This window comes from Suricata suricatta, chromosome 7 (assembly GCF_006229205.1).
Source record: "Suricata suricatta isolate VVHF042 chromosome 7, meerkat_22Aug2017_6uvM2_HiC, whole genome shotgun sequence".
Lineage (NCBI taxonomy): Eukaryota > Metazoa > Chordata > Mammalia > Carnivora > Herpestidae > Suricata > Suricata suricatta.
This window is the reverse complement of record NC_043706.1, coordinates 60,958,588-60,977,665: the sequence shown is the minus strand read 5'-3', so window position 1 is coordinate 60,977,665 and position 19,078 is coordinate 60,958,588. Positions and strand designations below refer to the sequence as shown.

Below are 19,078 nucleotides of genomic sequence, written 5' to 3'. Positions count from 1 at the left end.
GTTGCACTAGTTATTTTCATTTTTTATTTAGATGGTGTTCTCAGATTATTGTTTCAGCTTACAGAGGATTAGCAGACTAGTTATGAAGAAACCTCACTGGAGTCAATAGACTTGGTGCTTAAAAGTCCCATCAATGTGTCCTCTTGGGAGTGTCAAGAATGTGCTCTGCCCCACGCACTGATTTCCGTACATCATATGCTGGTTTTCGTAGGCAGCCTGGATTTTTGTTGAACTGTACTGTATCCCAAACCCATTTTTTTTTTTTGAGCTCTTCTATGTGAAAGCAAAGAAGGAATTTTAATATCCTGCCATTCATAAGTTTTATTGATAAGATTATTTATTTTCAAGGTTTGAGGTAACATCTCTGGTTGTACCAAAGAAGAAATAAATATGGTTTCTTAATCTCTTGCATGTTTTCTTATAAATAATCATGTTCAGTGAAGTCACTGAACTTATTTAGGTACATTGAAAATTTTTAAATTTTTGATATTTCTATAGGCATGTTTATAATATTAGTGCTTTGTTTCTATAGAGAAATTAAGCCCTTCCTGTTGCCGAGGGAGAGTTACCCTACCACAGTTCTTCGCATGTGTGGGTAGCATGGGGGCGAGCTTCAAGGACCTTTCTGAAATTCTAATGAAAGCTCTGGGGACATCATTCCAAAAAAACACATGAGTGCATATGTGCAAATAGGCTTGCAGACCATTTCAGAGACTTGATAGACCTCTTAACTGCTTGGTTTCTAGGTTAGGAATCACTGCTTTCATTTCAATGGTTTGTTAGCTCCCTCCTATTCAGAACTTCACTGCTGCAAAAATGACTTATGTTCCACCATTTTTCTTAGACATTTTATAATCACAGTTCAGCTAAAACACTGAATTTTTATCAATAAGATAGGTATTGCCTGACCTCTCAAGCACTTTATTATGATATTTACACGGTCACATTAACTGTTTTATCGACATTTCTATAAACTATCGACCAGACTTACTATACTAATTTTATGTCACAGTGCGTATGAGTAACTTCCCCCCGGGGCGTAGCGCAGTGCTCAAAACAGTCAATGTCTTCACTTAGTTTGTGGAATTCAATTCTCTCAAGTAAAGGGGTGTGAGCCCTAATAGGATGTTTGATACCAATTTTTCTCACATGTACTTGTTATACTTATAAAAATATTAGCCCTATTTGTTTGGCCAAATCAATCATTAGGTAATCTGTATTTGGATTTATGTTTTATTTAAGATTTGTTTATTTATTTAAGTAATCTCTACACCCATCGTCAGGCTTGAACTTACAACCCCGAGATCAAGAGTTGCATGCTCTACCACCTGAGCCAGCCAGGCTTCCCCCCTGTATTTGGATTTCTTTAAGTCTGCTTCCAGCACCTAGTTATTACGTGCCTTGAACATACATTGCGCTTAAGGAGAATGATTCCAACTTGGCTACATAAATCCGTGCCATTTACTCACACTGAGAAGGGTGTTTTTCCTTCTTGTGGAATAAATAACTCCTGGAAATAGAAATAAATGTTATGATTACTTAAAATCATTTTTATATAAATGATACTGCCATATCTAGTCAAATAAATGCAAAGAAGTTGTCTTTTCGCAAAGACTGTTTTATTTTAACCAGAGTGATATAACTAAATACAACAAAAGAAAAATTAGATGACCAAATAAGTGTTTCCCAGTTCTATAACATTGTATTCATAAGAAAATTTTTAAAAAATAAAATTTCAAAGAGCAGGTCATTCAACTGTTTTACAAACTTGGTATATAAAAGGCTGTACAGCCAGCTCCACGATAGCACGAGCGATACTGGAAACAACCACTTCACAAGTAGGTGAGGCAAACCCAGCACATCCCAAACGGTGGGAACAATCCATGGTAGATTCAGTCAAGAAAACAGTTTACAGAAGCAGCAAAATACTTGTCTGAGACACTGCAAAGAAAAGCATCCAGCAATTCTCTCCAGGAAAGAGAGTTGATAAATATTTAATCAAGCCAAATAGCGCTCTCTAGCAAAATAGAAATTTCCAAGCCTCTTTGAAATATTTTTAAAAGTTGGGTGAAGTGTCACCTAGAGCACAGAGAAGAGTCTGTGAGTAATTAAGGTTGGTTGGAAACTGGCATGTTACTCAAGGGCAAATGATTTCTGATTTATTTCTAGTCAGTGCTTCTATGGCATGACGATACGATTTTCATCCCCAGTACCTGACAGGTTGGTTAAGAACTATGGAAATCACCTTCCAGGTTGACTGAGCACATAAATTCCCTGGCATGGTTTGGGATAAGTGACTTCTCAGTAGCAGAAGAATATGAATGAGTAGTCCTATGAGTTACGTGATTGATTTGATTACAGACACTTTATATGACAATCTGTCTGAATGGATATTGTTATTCTTAAACATCATTAGTAAAATCTGATATATTTGCCACCTGAAATAAGCTAATATTGATCTCTGCTTTAGGAGATCACCTCTGACTCTGTTTGATTTTTTGGCTATGACAGTTTCTGACATAATATCCCTGAATTTTAAAATAAACCAGTATAGGGAGAAGATCACTAAAAATACATAAAATCATACCATATACCAAGAGAATTGCTTTTTTTCTGGCAAAAGGAGTGAAAACATACAAATAAAAAGTTAGCAAACTATGCTTTTTTTCTGTGGCAAAAAGAGTACAAGTGTACTAGGAAGAAAAAAATTAGCAAATTAGTGATTTTGCCATTTACAAGTTTTGCAATAGACATAAATGATCTTAAATATCTTTAATAAAGAATATTTGTGCTCAATAATATAGGTCGAGTCCCTTTTTTTCCACTAAGTAAAACAAATGCTTTTCAATTGTGTACTTAATCTTTTTTAGTGAGCTTATGATCTGGGACATGAGAGTATTAAGTGCATATGACTCAGTAAATATTAAATAAAAATTGGTTATCCATTGTAATGTAGGACTGTGAGTACACATGCTCAAATGCTCTGTAAGAAATATTAACTAGGGGAAGTGTCGTGTATCTGTTAGATTCAGACATCAGAAAGAGGACACTGACATATTTTTAGTCTTAATAAATGGCAACCCATGCTAACTTCTCCTAAACATGCTTTTACATCTTACTCTTAAGTTTTCTAAAAATAACTAGAGAGAGAGAACAAATGAAAGCAATTGGCTTCAAGAAACTACTGTTCTTTTAAGATTTATTTGAATTTTTCTTTGGCCTCCAAGCTGAACATCTGTATGTGAAAAGACTTAAGAATATTCCTTAGAGAGCACCGGGTTAGTTTATTACATCATAAGGAGACCTGAAGACAAGAAGAGTTAAGAACTATGTAAATCATTTCCCAGTCTAAGCAAACACAGACCCACTGGCATATTTTGATGTGATTAATCTCTGTTAAGGAAACATGCTATGTATTTAACTTCTTATTGCCTATTGCCTTATCACTAATGATATAAGAGCTTGTATTTATCATAAAAGTGAACTATGATATTTCTTATCTTGCTCAGACCCCTCTATATCAATGAGTCTTAAGTGATTTTAGTGGGATCACTTTGTGGGACAAAAGCTGCAAAGGATGGATTGCTCTCTGACTTCTGTTTCTGCATATTATTCTTATTCACAATCATTAGACCAGGCTTTTTATAAGCTGCCAGGGAGATGGGTAGTAGACTTAATTATTGTGAGCTAAGCACTGATTCCTGTGACAAACATAAGCATAATTTCTAGCATGGTATAAACATGAACCCTGCAATGGTTCAACTTACAGGTTCCCTGGACATCTGTGTGGCTCACACTTGGTATGTGAGTAATTTTTGGGGCATCCCTGTGGTTGAGAGCTGAGGTGTGGAGCTTCAGCCGCAGAATGGAGGTGAGGTGTGGAGCTTCAGCCGCAAGAAGTGAGGAAGAGTAGAAATGATGTTAATAACTGCACCTTAGAATTCCCTGATTTAGGGTCAAATCGTTTATTGCTAAGATAAGCGAAAAGTTCATTAGTTATCATGAGCCTATAGGAGTCAAGGTCTCAAAGCATTATATCCAAGTGGGATTTAGAATGAAACTAGTGCCATTCCACTTAACTTGAATATGTCAAATAAAATCTTAAATAGTTGGATGAGGTATGCTAGAGAACAAACAAAATGGGGAACAAATATATCCCAAATGGTATTTTAAAAATAAATAGTTACAAAATATGCCATAAGACAATCTGAATTTAAATACATTGAAAATTTAAATACATTGAAAAATATTTACCCCTAAAATATACTTTAAATAATACAGCAAAATAAAAAATAAAAAAATTATAAGTTAATTAGCATCTTTATACCCATAAGCTTATTATGGTCAAATGACACACACCCATCTTATAAACTTAATTCTTATTGAACTACCCCATAAGTTTAATGAAATCTCCTACCTTATTAGTATTCACTTTTGACAAACTCATGAAGCAAGTAGCTAACTCCTTGAATTGTACCATGTATCACTCAATCTATTATCTGAACACGAAATTTTTTCCATTTAATTTTCTTAGGCTTAGCTTTGGTTTTATAAACCTGACCTATATTTGAGGTAAATTTATGCTGTTCTGGGTCTGCTTATGTGAGTATTTTTGGTGCTCAACTGGTTCTTCATTCAGTTTAAACTGACCAGTTAGTTTGGCATGATTTTGTAGAGTAAAATGTTTGGATTCTAGCTCCAGCTATACCACACAGTAAAACTGAAGACATCCATTTGTCTTGTTTCCTGAGTCTCTTAGTTATTTAAAAAATTAGTAGAATTAATGCTACCACTGCCAGCCAACTAATAAATGAATTCAACGACTATGTCACTTAAAAGTACTGATGCATAAAAGATACAAATTCAATTCTTTCCCTCATTTCATCCTCTTAGAAGCCTGTGTAGTCTCTTGAGAGGAAAGGGCCTAAAAGGGGTAAGGGCAGGGGAGGGAGAGGGCACATCCCTTAACACTGAAGTACTAAAGAAGAACACTGGGAAGCAAGAACAATATACACTTGTGTGCCCTAAGAAGGTGAGCACAGGCAACGTGAAAAAAAAAAAAAAAAGAACAAAAGCAATGAGCTAATTTGCAAAACTATTCTGAGAATTCACTGAAAAAACTTGAGCACATGATTTAACCTAGAAGTTCTCAATCTCAGGGTATTATTACTAGTGTTTAGGACAATTAAAATGGTAATTTGAAAAATAGCATTCCTTATCTTTTGTAAATAGGGATATATTTCTAGAAAAATATAAACATTATACAAATCTAATTGTTAAATTAAAAAAATGTAAGTACCTTGAATGACACAGAGATTGAAACACTGTATAATTTTATAAATGGTCTACTTCCCATGATAGGCTAAATGCTTTTTACTTCTGTCAAAAGAGATTATCTTATCTAAAAAGTAGGATGGATATATAGGCATTTTCATGTTAATCACTAAAATATGAGGGTAGAATACAAACTAAAGTTACAAATAGTAAAGTTGCAAGTTAACCAGGTATATAAATCCACTTAAGAAACAAAATTTAAACAGCCAAGGAATCAAAAGTTATTGTGCCTTCTTCATAAAGATATTTAAAATGAGGAAGAATATAAATTAACAAAACAAATGAATAAAACACAAGTTAATAAGTTATTTACACAAAAAGTAAAAAAAAAAATCAAGTGCAAAGGCAAGGGTCTGATTCAGTTGTCCACTGAACTGTTTCTAGCCTTGTATTCTGCAAGTCTGTTCAGTTCTGCTTCAAATTGCTTTAAACACCATCTTGTGGACAAAAGGAGGTATATCACAGGTTCTCAACAGATGATAAAGACTGCAGAAAAGCTAAATCTTATTTAACTCCTAAGACATAGTCATAAAAAAAATATTTTATAATCCAAACATCCAATGACATTTTTTACAACATATCTTAAGATAATTACTTAAGCTCTACAATACGTGACAAAAATTGTATTTCAACAATGTCATGAAATAGAGAAATAGCATATGGGATTAAAGTCATTAATTAAATTACTGTGATCACATGGTGAAAATTTTCAAAGGTTAAGACTGGCTGTGGAAAAAATGGTTAATGTCCTCAATAGGAAAGAACAATGAACAAACTCATGAATTATTCTTCTTTTTTCTCTAGATTCTAAAGGCTATGAATATTAATTGAAGTCAGATCTTGTTCTTTGCATAGAAAGATTTCTATCTTGGTATAAAATGTTACACTTGAATCCAAACATACTTATATAGGGCAAACCCGGTTTTAATCACTGTCATCATGACCTATAATTACTCTGGAGTCTAAACAAGAGCTAATTCAGGACATCTGATCGTTCTTCCCTGCTGTGGACACTACTGACATCTTCTGAAAGTAAACAAATAACAAATGCTTTGGAATGGAATATCAGGATGGAAGAGATTTGCAACCACAAATTTCCCACCCTACTTTGAGGCCTTAATTATCCACTTTCTTAATATCAAGGGAATTAGGCAATTGCCAAATGTCCACTTTATTTAGTGTCATATTAGCTGGGCCCAGCCATTCTTGTCGCTCTTGGCCGCAAATCGTGAAGACAAGAACATGTGTGGGCGGGTAAATGATACAGTAGTGGGAGAGAAGTTCGTTCCCCGTGCACAGTCCCTTTCTCCACTTATGCCAAAGGGAGAGCAGGCCATGCAGCAGTTATGAAAAATGAGCTGAAATCAGTGAGCTCTACTTTGTAATATGCATCATATGACATGACATTCCCCATCCCCCTTAAACCACCTGAATAAATCCAAATTCTTGGAACAGGAATAAACCAGCCCAGCATCAAAAGAACTTAGAAAAAAGAAAGGTTCCTAAATATGCAATTTGTAAGAAAGGATGCATGACATATTCTGTGGAATCAAAATGAACAGAATTTATAAAACAAGAAAATGAACAGAGTCTTTTTATGGATATGTTACGATCCAAAGAAAACAAAGAAAAATACATTGATCACCATCAGCAAAAAAAGGTCATGAAGACATGAAAATGCCACAATAAGTACTTCTGAATTAGCAAAGAGGCAAAAGGATAAACAACCTGTTAATGTGAAAAAATAATCCTTGATAACATATAAAATGTGTAGCTTCATGACAAATTCAAGTAAATTAAGGAGTGGCAGAGGAGTTGTAAGCTTTTAGAAAATTCAAAAAATTAAAGTTCAACAAATTAAAAGCTCAAGATATACACATAGCACCAGATTTTATATCTGTATACATTTTTTGGAGGGATAAAGTATCATTTTACTAAGAAAATGCAAATGTGTATTCCAATTGTGTAAGTCTAAAACACAGCACCATTGTAGGTATTGCACAGGAAAAAAATGAAGAAAATCAATTAAAAGTTAAAAACATTTGAAATAAATAAAATAACCTTAGAGAATAAAAGAAACAAACTTGGGATTTAAATATACAACATAATTCGATACAAAATAACTAGAAGGCTGTATGTGCGCACAGCCATGTAGACAGGATCTGACCAGCAGTTCGTTCATATATAATGAAAAACAGTTCAAATTACGGGTGCATTTGAACCAAAGCCTTCCTACCCAACCCTGCTCACAGCTTTTTCCCATTTCAGTGGGTTCGCCTTTCTAAATTCAATTTTCAACCCACACGTAAAGGCAACCATTCTCGCCTCTTTTAGCCAAACTGGGATCTGCACTGCTCTTTGAAGAGGCGAGATCTCATTCCTGTGGCAGGAGGGCTCTGGGCATCAGGCTCACAGCATCTGTGGGACCTGCTTTTTAGACTTCAGCAACATCCTCACATCCAATGTTCTAGGAAATCAGTTGTTTTCAACCTCTCAAAAATGTACGACTAGGCAATACAAATAGCATTTAGTAAGTAACCGGGCTGGTGATCACTGTACTGTCGTTCCCTGTCAGAGGACATGGTCTTTATGGTGCCTGTTGTTTCCCCTGAAGTTACCGTTAATTCTTTGGTCTGAGTGCTGCTTGCATATCCGGTCCCATGACTTTCCTTTGCTGCCCTGTTCCTCTTTCTGCAGTTTCTGGGGAACATAAGAGCTTCTGGGTGTTACCTTCTCAATATGCACCTGCAGACATCACACAATCATCTTCTAGCGCAAGGGCTTTCTTTCCCAGGTGCCACAAATCCCATCCTTCGTTCTGATGGCCAGTTCTTGTCTTAAAATCTGAGAGTGATCCGGTTGGAGGATCCGGTTGGGCCCAAAGACCTTGCTAGGCCATTTAGCTTCAAAGGTACCGAAGACAGCTTGATGCTGTCGCCATCAAACACCTCTGAGGGAAAACAGCCTTCTGCTTCCCAGATGAGAAACTCCGTGGAGAGACTGTAGTGTTGGGCTTTGCTTGTGGAACTCTCATACAATTGGACTTTGTTCCCCTCTTTTCATGCAGTACATATTCATGCCAGTGGTGATTGCTTTGAACTGAGCTCATTATGCAAAATTAACAAATCATTTCATAGTTGGCTATGGTAGGTTTTGGGCTCCCTGATAAAATAGCCTCCTGGGTTTCTTCCAAAATGAGTTACGAAGTGAAGCTCTTATTGCCTATCTACTTCTCTGCATAAGCAGGATGGACATAAGATGGTACAAGAATTCTTCGGCTACAAAAGTAGTCAAAAAACATTGAGCAGAAGCAATGCACTATGTCAAAAAGGTGAAATCTTTAGCAATGACGGTAAATTTAAACCCCAAGAAAACTTTAAGTCTGAAACTTTAAAATTCAGAAATCAAAGGCCAAATACAAGGAAGGATTGATGAGACTAGAAAACGTACATCACCATCAGCCTATTAAATCATATGTAATTTCCTTTTGACGAAGAACTAATGACAAGATATGCTTGTGTTTTTCATAGAAGATCCTGAATAAAAATCATAGCAGTGGTGAAGCAAAACAAATGGAATGAATTTGGGAAAAGCTAAAATGCTGATATCCCAATTACTGTAGGAATAGGATTCCAATTGTTGCTTTTTAACATCTGGCCTGCCAAAAACAAAGAAAAAAAAAAGCCCCCGCATATCACGAGGGTTTGACAGTATTAAGACAGCTCCAATGCCAAGACTTCCTCAGCGTGTTTACTTCCCACCTGTCCGCTGACGGGCATGGGACACAGGATAGAGGCAATCTTCTGGATTACATCTTCCACTAGGTCCTGGGGGGCCCTGGGGCCCTGGGGCACCTGGTGAGCCTGGCAAACCCGGAGCTAATGAAATAAAAGACCCCCATCAGAATGCAGATCACATATGGCTCCTCCTCCCTCACTCCACCCAACACGGGTCATTCAACTTCACCTGTAGCAACACATATGGGCCACAGGAGAGAAGGTGTGGGTCCTGTTTTTAGAGGCTTGCTTGTGTTGTGAGGATAATACCACTATTACCTGAAGTCCCAGGAAGACCCGGACTCCCCGGAAGCCCAATTCCAGGCTCCCCTCTCTCTCCCTTCTGTCCTCGGTAGCCTAAATGAGAGATAAAAGAGAGACACAAGAAGTAAGAGTATTCTATGACAACAGAGCGCATGTCAGAATCATGTTCTTAGACTATCATTTTCATGTTATTTCTTCACTTAACAAAAAATAGCATATTAGCTATCTGTTTTGCATTATAATCATTTTAGGCTTACAAATCAAACAGATTAGGTGCAATAGGCAATGAGGAGATTAGAAATATGCAGCTACTGTACGAGTTCCAGCTAGTCAATCTATGGATAGTGAGATTTTTGGCACAAAAATGATACCTAAATAACTCAAATCAATCATTCACATCATCTTTCAAATAGTTTGACAAGGTGTGTGAACCCTCTTCAATAGGAATTCTGACTGGGGGCTAGATACAGGCTAAATATAAGAGGCACGCTGAAAAAGTTCGCTTAAAATGAGGACAAGATGATAGGACAAGAATGTGGACCCTAGTCCAAGAATTAAAGGGAATGAAAGGAACAAAAATTCACGATTTTAATAAATGACAGTAAGAGTGTGAGTATCTGTAGATCCATCAAGCTCAGAAGTCGGGAGAGGACAAATCAGGCCTTTGTTCAAATTACTTAGTGTAACAAATTACATTCTTTCTAAGGAAAGTTAAAACAGCAACCCCATGTTTAACATAGCAGTTCATAACTCCAAATGACTAGGTGCCCCAGTAGTGCTGTAGAAAGCAAGGACATTAAGGGATTCATCTAAGCTCACTTCATCAGTAGGATTCTTTAACCAAAACGAATTAGGTCTAAGGTCGGTATACATATTAAGATAAAATCATTCTTATTCTTGAATGTACTTGTCACCTGAGCCAGACTAGTGCAGAGGAGTTTATGCCTCTGGGAGCCCTGATCTCTGCTTTAAAAAAGCAGAAAGACAAATACCACATGATTTCACTTATATGTAGAATCTTAAAAACAAAACAAATAAGTAAGTAAACAAACAAAAGTGGAATCAGACCTATAAATACAGAGAACAAACTGATGGTTGCTAGAGCTAGGAGAGGTGGGAGAATCAGCACAATGGGTGAAGGAGAGTGGGAGGTACATACTTCCAGATATGGCACGAATAAGTCACAGAATGAAAGGTACAGCATAGTGAATATAGTCAATGGTATTGTAACAGTCTTGTAAGGTAACAGATGGTAGCTACACTTGTTCTGAGCACAGCGTAACGTACAGACTCGTTGAATCACTATTTTGTACACCTGACGTGAATATATCACTGTGTGTCAATAATACTTAAAACAAGAGAGATCAAATTGTAAAATAAATAAAAGGCATAAAACACTTTTTATCTGTGTTTTGTATATTGGCATCCATGTAAGACTTTGTTTGATGAAAAGGTTTTGTGGCTATAAGAGTTTCATGATGATGGTGAATAGAGTTTAATTTCCAGCTTTCCATACTGTTACACAGCTGAAAGACGACTCCACGTCCCAAATGAACAAAGCTGCCGTGCAGAAACAGGCAAACATACAACAGAGACAATAAGGAGAGTATCTCAGTAGGAAAAGTAGGCCCTGACTTAGTTGTGCCTTTCTGTAAAGGCCTATTATTGTAGCAAAATATAGCAAGAAGAGAAGTTTTAATGGTTTCTATGAGCAATATGTAAGAGAAATTATTTCCCATGATTGTTAAGAATTAGACATCAGTTTTGGGGTTACAATCTTCATTTTTAAGTGTCTATACAGTGTATACATTATAAATGAAATAATATTAGCACTGTAATCACCACACCATTATTTTTTTACTTTGGAGGTATGACAAGATCATAAATGTGAAAGTAGTGGAAAAGAAGCACATACATCCAGGAAATATTTTGAGATGCATATTGGAAATACATCCTGTGGAAAATTTTTACACATTTATACCTGAAAATTGTTATAGATATTCAATACAATCCTAGATTTGAGAAATAATAATAGTTTGAACACATGACACGATATTCTAAGTTGATACATACTCAAATTTAAAATATTACCAGAATTTCTTTTATATAAGTGACTTTCATTTAATTTGTGTGAACAACAACAAAAAAAATGCCTATACTTAGTGTCATTTGAAAGCACTCTTCCAATTCCATTATTTAGACATTTATACAGTAAAATAACATTTGTTACATGAGGTATATTTGATAATTCAGCCCTGGACTATTATGAAAGATTGAAAAGTTGGCCCTCAAGCTATCTCAGTAAGTGCTTAAGACCATAGGCTAAAGAGATGATGAAGAAAGAAAAAAATTAATGAACTTTTGATTATGAAGAGTATAAACAAGACTGTAACACGATTCCAAATGGAGACCATATCTGGTAAAACCTACATATTCAAATTTAGCTATCAGATTTTAATATAAGGCAAAAATTTATTATTCCATGGGGATTTCAGTGCATATGGTATCACAAAACAAGAAACAGTAATTTGCATATTTATATAATAGGGTAACATTTACATTTCTCCTGTCAAATGTAATTTATTTGTACAAAGCTCTCAGTTTATTAGGTTAATAACTACCTACTACTGCTGTTGAATTGTACAAGCACATGAGAGTTTTTATTCTCAAATCCCCTCATAAGGTCTCAAGCTAATGCCTTATGAAGGCTAACATAAAGCCATAGGGTCTTACACCAAAACTTCAGATAAGAATGTTAATAAAGTCCGTAAGAGCTTTCCTATTTTCTAGAATTAAGCTTTTTACCCCTTACGGCCTCTCTTGAAATTTGGAAAAAACTAAAAGGCAGGTATGTCAATAGATATGTATTTTCATGGCCTGTAAGATTGCAGGTGACAGTTTGATATCATTGTAGATTATGTAGGAAAATAAAACAAAGAAGAGTCCTAATCTATAGCATCTAGATATAGTAGTCATTCAAGAAACCTGGTGCTTGTTGTAGTTTGGATAATAGATTTCATGTATTTTCAGTAGAGATATCTGTGTCAACCCCAGGGATTTACTTCTACTAAGGTTGTAAAACTGTGCATCTATACCCATACTGGACAAACGAAGCCACGAAAGAAGTGTTTCCAACATTTTTAGGGGGGACAACTTTTCATATGGGGGCCTGCAGCACACCCTACAAGCTGTTCAGCCTCCTCAGTTCCGGTCTACTCACGGACTACAGTGCCCCTCAGTCATTTTGCCACACAAGCATCCCACTTCCCAAGGCCGTTAGAGATACAAAATCAGAAAGGTCAAATCTGTATCAGTCACATGAACTACGCAGTGGGTCACTGGTTTACAAATAACAGAAGGCTTTCTTCATTATAAACCAATAACGGCAAAACTTTAAACAACCACTCCCAGTAGTGTCCTTTCAAAATGGATGGGGGCACATTGAATGGCTGGATCAGTCTCCTCCTACTAACTCTGCTTTCAAGTGTAGCATCTATCCTTCAGAAGTTTCACAGAGGTGGAGAATCAGTTGTGTTTGGAAAAAGTTTAAATAAATTTCTTTCTCATAAAACCTGCCCAAGAGGATAAGGTCTGTTAGGAATATTCGCCTCTCTTGTTTATATACGGAAACCCAGCTGGATCATGCCGTTCAGGCTTCTCTGAGCCTAATGTGGCATATTCTCGCTCACCCCAGGTACACAAGCCATCAGGCCCTACCCTGCAGACCTGAGGTGGGAATGAACACCAAGGAAAGTCCTCCCAGTGTGCAGAGGGGAGGCAATTATCTGAACCCCACAGGATGGTTAAAATATAAATCTGTCTGGAAATGCTTTTGAAATAAAAAGATGTCAACAATCACCCTCTTTGGGAGTTCAGGGAAAATGCAAATGAAATGTCTCAACTCAGAATCATGGTGGTTTCTGTTTTCACTGCAAGAAGACCAGGGCACTGAAAGAGGATCCACAAGTTTTCATTATCAGAATCACAGCATGACCAGTACCTCCCTTTTTAACCAGGATGGAGTACTTAATACTAATGTTGCATCAACGTTCTCATTGCTCTCTGCACGTCTCCTGCTTCTCAGGACAAGCACAAGAAACTCAGCAGACCCCTTTAAATTTCTGTTCTGCTTTTAAGATAGCAAGATAGTAAAGAACTCATTCTATAGTCACATTTCAATACAAACCACTTTATTTTTTACAAAAGTTTATTTTTGAGAGAGAAAGATAACATGAGCTGGGAAGGGGCAGAGAAAGAGGGAGACAGAGAATCCCAAGTGAGATCCTTCCTGTTAGCACAGAGCCCAATGTGGAGCTCGATCTCATGAACCTTGAGACCATGACCCGGGCTGAAATCAAGAGTCAGATGCTTAACCAACTGAGCCACTCAGGCACCCCCAAACCACTTCATTTGAAATGAAGTAGGATTTCTTTCCTAAAAAAAAATACTGAAAGAAAGTCTCTTGGAAATTTCAGAAGAGTCACCATCAACTGGAGTCCATGAGTGGGCAGAACACGCTGGGCTGCGCTTGGTGCCCACACTTTCTTTCCCTTTCTGTGCTGCACTTCTCACTTCCATCTTTTCTCAAACTCAATCATGCTGTGTCACGAAGAGGACTAATTCAGCTAACAGCATCTGATGCCTGCAATGGATACTAGGGTAACATTTTATATGCATTTTGTTTCTTTTCTTTTGGAGAAAACTTTTAAATCAGGCAGAGCAAAACTTTGAACTTCATCTTCTGAACACTGCATATCTATTTCTCTCCCAGAGAAAAACCCTTCAATTACTTATGAACTCTTGGAGAGACACCAAAAATCAAATAGCAGCCTCTTGTGTTCTTTTCTACAGCAAGATTTCTTGGTGGCTTTATCAGTATAGCATGACTATAAGCAAATATTCCTTTAAAATGAACCTATTTTATCTAAGTTTTATTTTTCTGCTGCCTTTTTGGCAAATTTAACAAATACTAAAAAGGAGCTATCATATGAAAGTTGAGGAGACATCGAGTTACAAAGATATGTCTGTTACCAGAAGCTCCACAGTGGGACACAACTGTTGTCAATTTTGGTATATGTGCTCAGGGACAAGCAGAGTCTTGTCAATTTGACAATGTTGGTTTTAAAAATGTTGGAAATCATGTAGGGAAGTCCTTTCAATTCAAGCATTGCATCCAAAAGCTTTATCAGGAGTAGAAGTAGTCTAGAAGATTTCTTAAGCAAAATAGATTCCACAGAAATCTTTTGCCAGAGGGAAGGTAAGCAGATTGGTGAATCGAAGTCTTTTTCCAAAAGCTTCACTGACATGGCTGACTTCACATTGCTTCTGACTGAGTCTTCCAGATGGGCCTTCCTGTGGGGAAGGAGCCTGGGCACATGTATTTTGTGTGGACAGGTAACTCCAGTTCCAGAACTATTTTTCTCGATAATCCTGACTTTTCCACGGTCCTCTCAGACTACTGTTTGAAACATCAGTCCATATTTTTTCTGCCACTGGTGTTAACAGTTCTTATCCATCATGTGGCCTGAAAGATCACCCATCTTTAGATGGGCTTTCAAGCTCTTGGCTCCAGGTTCACAGACTATGGCTTCAGAACAACCCAAATAGTGAAAGAAACTACCCACTACACAACCGTGTACACACAGAAGGCTACGCCTGATTCTATACATCTTCTTCCAACTATTGGCCACAACTCCCTATAATCTAAGGGAAAGGTAGAATATACTGTTTAGTTTAGGAGAACTACAATGATGCTACTGTTGTTTTACATGGTGCTAACTAAACTGAAAGCCTTGTCAGCTGTGACTGAAGAGTAAGGCTCTAACAGACCCTGTGATTAGAGACATCGTTATTGTTCTACCAGAGGCGGGTGGGCCTGTCAATCACATGGGCACTTCCTGTAGAAAACCACTCATGTTACAGAGAAGCAGGAGGAGGACAGTGAAAAGAACTCTCCACATATATAGTATTTTGGACGGTATTCCTGTGTAGTTTTGATGTTTACTCTCTGTTTTCTCCTTTACACAAACTTCTGATTATTTCAAGCAGGACCATTCCCTGGTCTTATCTTTCATGGTATGTACTCACTGGATTTAATATTTCTTTCTCAGAAATGTGAATCCCCCAAACTAGGGGTGTTTTGGTCTCTCTGCTGATTGCTAACCATATTTCTAGAAAATGTCCTTGCTAGCTTTAGTCAAGCTATGCTCGAAATCATGTCTTCTGTCAAGTTGTCATCAGTGAAACAATAATTTTTTGCCAATTTAGTGAAGTTTTTGCTTTAAAAATTTTAGAAACCACGTGAAGAAGAATTCTAAGGTTTCTCAAAATTTTACTTGGACCTAAATCACTACTTACAGTAGCATCTCTTAAGACCGTTTCCTCAGTTTCTTCAAGATACTACAATGATTCTTGTTGTTGCCCAACTTACATCCATAGGGAGGCATAAACAATGCTGATTCCCACAAAATAATGATATATAAGCCCATATTGTTGGTGTCATTCTTATAACAAATCTATTATCAAAATACATTCATATTATCACGTAATTATTAGCCAGTTTTAAGCTTGACATAGTAAAAGTTAAAAATTAACTTCTTGAATGTCAGATATTAACAAAATAGTCTATATTAAATCATTATGTGTGTGCGTGTGTATATATATGGATACACATATATTTTTGCTTTAACAGTGCTTAACATGTTCTAAATACTGAGAGTTAAAAAGCTGGTAAATAAATATTATACTGTAAAACTTACCTTGTGGCCCAGGGTCTCCTGGTGGCCCAGGCAATCCATCCTTTCCTGGTGGACCAGGCCTCCCATGAGCTTGAGCAGCCAACATGGCTGCTGGCAGCTTGAGCTGCGACAGGAACACAGCCATCCTCTCTTTAATTATAAAAGAAAAAAATATAGCATGTAATAGAAATATTTTTACATCAAAATTTTTCAATTTTTTACATGAAATTCAACAAAAAACAATCCTACTTGGTTTTCAATTTAAGTGCATCTAATTTACTAACTGGCCTGACTGCTGGGAGTTGTTTTGTTGATTGGTCAAACAAAATGGATTGTACAAAGTTGTCTGAATATAAATGAAGACCACTTGTGCCGATCAGATGGTCTGAGAATTTTCAGTTGCTTCAGAGATGTAGTAAGTCTACTAGACAAAACACTAGCTTGGAACCTAATTATTAACCTTTGGTAATGACTCATGGTGAGAATTTTAGGTTTATATTAAAAGATGGTTTTAATAATAAATTTACCTCACTTTCTAGTAATGTTGTAAATGTATGTGGTCATTTAAAACATGTTTATGAAGACTTTGACATTCTCTTCCAATGGAATTAGGCTCTGCTTATTCTTGAGTGTGGGCTGGACTTACTTTTCATTTCAAATGAATAGGAAAAAAGCAGAACTGACAGTGTGCAAGTAGGGAAATTAAGTCATAAAAGGCACCATGGCTTCCCGGCTGCCCTCTCTCTTTGATTGCTCAATGTGAGACTGCTCACTCTGGGGAAAGCCAGATGCTATGTCGTGAGGATATTTAAGAAGTCCTACAGAGAGTCCTGTGTGGGAATGAACTGAGGCCATCTGCCAACATCCATGTGAGTGAACTTGGAAGTGGATGCTCCGGCCACAGTCAAGCCTTCAGATTACTGCACCTCTGGCTGACATCCTACCTGGAGCTTCATTATAGACTCTGAGCAAGAACCATAAAATTAAGCAACCTTCAAGTCTCTGCTCCACAGAAAATGTGAGATAATGTTTGTTGTCTTAAGCTACTGAAATTTTGAGGTATTTTCTTATGCAGCAATAGATAATTCATAAGGTATGTGACACTTTATATCCTTGAATAAAACTGCATTATTGATAGATCTTGTATAGAATAAAATGGTCATCAGCTTCCTATTCACTATGATTTCACTAATTAATTTCTATACTGGGAAAATATTGTACTTTGTCAGCAACTAAATTTTGCCTCTTTAAAAAAATATCTATTATTTACCCTTAATATTATTTGTTTTTTTCTGGTTTGATTTCCAGTTAGTTCCATTACTCAGTCATGATTTTAGTAGTGAGTATGTTAATTTGGCCAAAGGAAAAAAGATGCAGATGAGCATGGTCTCACTAACTTCCATTTGTAGACAGAGTAAAAACAATAAAAAGTTTCTATACATTAAAACATATTTTAAATGACCACATACATTTACAACATTGCTGGAAAGTGAGGTAAATTTATTATTAAAACCATCTTTTAATATAAACCTAAAATTCTCACTATGAGTCATTACTAAAGGTTAATTAGGTTCCAAGCTAGTGTTTTGTCCAGTAGACTTACTACATCTCCTGAAGAAAACATCTACACCTGAAGAAAACATTGAAACTAAGAACACACAAGTTATAAGAAGCTGACAAATTTTCCAGAACATTTAAAAATGTCAATAAAAATAACAAAATCTTCTGTAGGTGTTGAGTGATGTTACTGTTAGGAATTGAATACTTCCCCCAAAAGCAGTGCTGCCTTCCCAAGAAACATATTGTCATTTGCTCTTTTGTTCATTCACCAAACTGTCTGGAGCTGTTTGGTGAACGAACATGAACACTGCTGATCTGAGTCCTAAAGGAAGAATCCAGGGAGGGAAGAGAGGATTGATTAAGGGGGTTTCTATAAGGTGAGTTCAGTCACCTTAGGAAATAGGTGAGTACTTCCTATAATGGACGTATCTTTATAGGTGGCACAGGTGTCATGCAACTATTAATACTAAGAGACTTATTAATAAATCATTAATGCTTTGGATAAAAGTGAGTTTTTACAGAACATCAGTGTAACAATAACTCATGAAATTGAAAGGATCTGGAAACTGAGGAAGTTCAAAGAAAATGGAAATGCGAAAATATAAATAAGAATTTTCACTCTAAAATAAATTCCTAAACAAGACAAATCATTAATTACACTAATTAAACATTCTCTGTCAGCATAGTCCTATATTGGGCATTTTATACTTTCTACATTAAATGCTCTTGCTCAGGAATCCCAGAGAAAGCCTGAAAGACCGTATCATCCCATACCAACTACTATCCATGTTTTATAAGCCCCATATGCCATAAAGATTATCTGCTGCTAAACTTTATTTTATGACTGGTACTTGTTCTGTAATAAAGACATTCCTTCTTAGAATTGCTCTTTTGAATAATCATTCCAAGATTGCACTTGTTATTACTGACTTCTTAGTTATAAATCCCCCATAGGCCATCGTCCAGTTCAATTATTCCTCAAAACCATAGTCAATATTTTACTACCTTAGGAATTAATTTTAGTGAAATCATTAATGCAAATTAATCCAAAGCCCATTATAAATACAATCTATCATTGGATTCTTTATTTAAACTTCCTTGGCTTGTTTATGCTTTATATATCTTCCATTTAACACACAGAATATTGAATAACTAAGTTTAACACAGAAAGTGGAGCAGGGTGTATCCTTGGCATGACAAAAGGTATTCACCATATTCTTTTTTTTTCCTTTTTGCATATTTTCTTCCAAAAACAAATTCAAATGATTTCATTTGTAAAACTAATTTACACCCAATTTTTAAAAGATACACCTAGTGTGTAAAAAAAAAGTCTTTAATGTAAAAAATTCAGCATGGGTTTTGTGTAGACAAACCTTCTGGAAAAATCTTCTTACTGATTAAGTTAGT

The 19,078-nt window shown here is 36.3% G+C and overlaps 1 protein-coding gene across 1 annotated transcript in view; it reads right to left on the bottom strand.

The window, feature by feature from the left end:
• Window positions 1-9,348: 9,348 nt before the first annotated feature.
• The window catches only part of COL19A1 (collagen type XIX alpha 1 chain), a 309,028-nt gene continuing 299,298 nt past the window's right edge, over window positions 9,349-19,078 (bottom strand). Inside the window, exons 49-50 of the mRNA XM_029943181.1 lie at window positions 16,133-16,261; window positions 9,349-9,467 (exon numbers count right to left, since the gene is read on the bottom strand). Of these exons, the coding sequence (XP_029799041.1) occupies window positions 9,349-9,467; window positions 16,133-16,261 (248 nt within the window). The remainder of the gene's footprint in view (window positions 9,468-16,132; window positions 16,262-19,078) is intronic.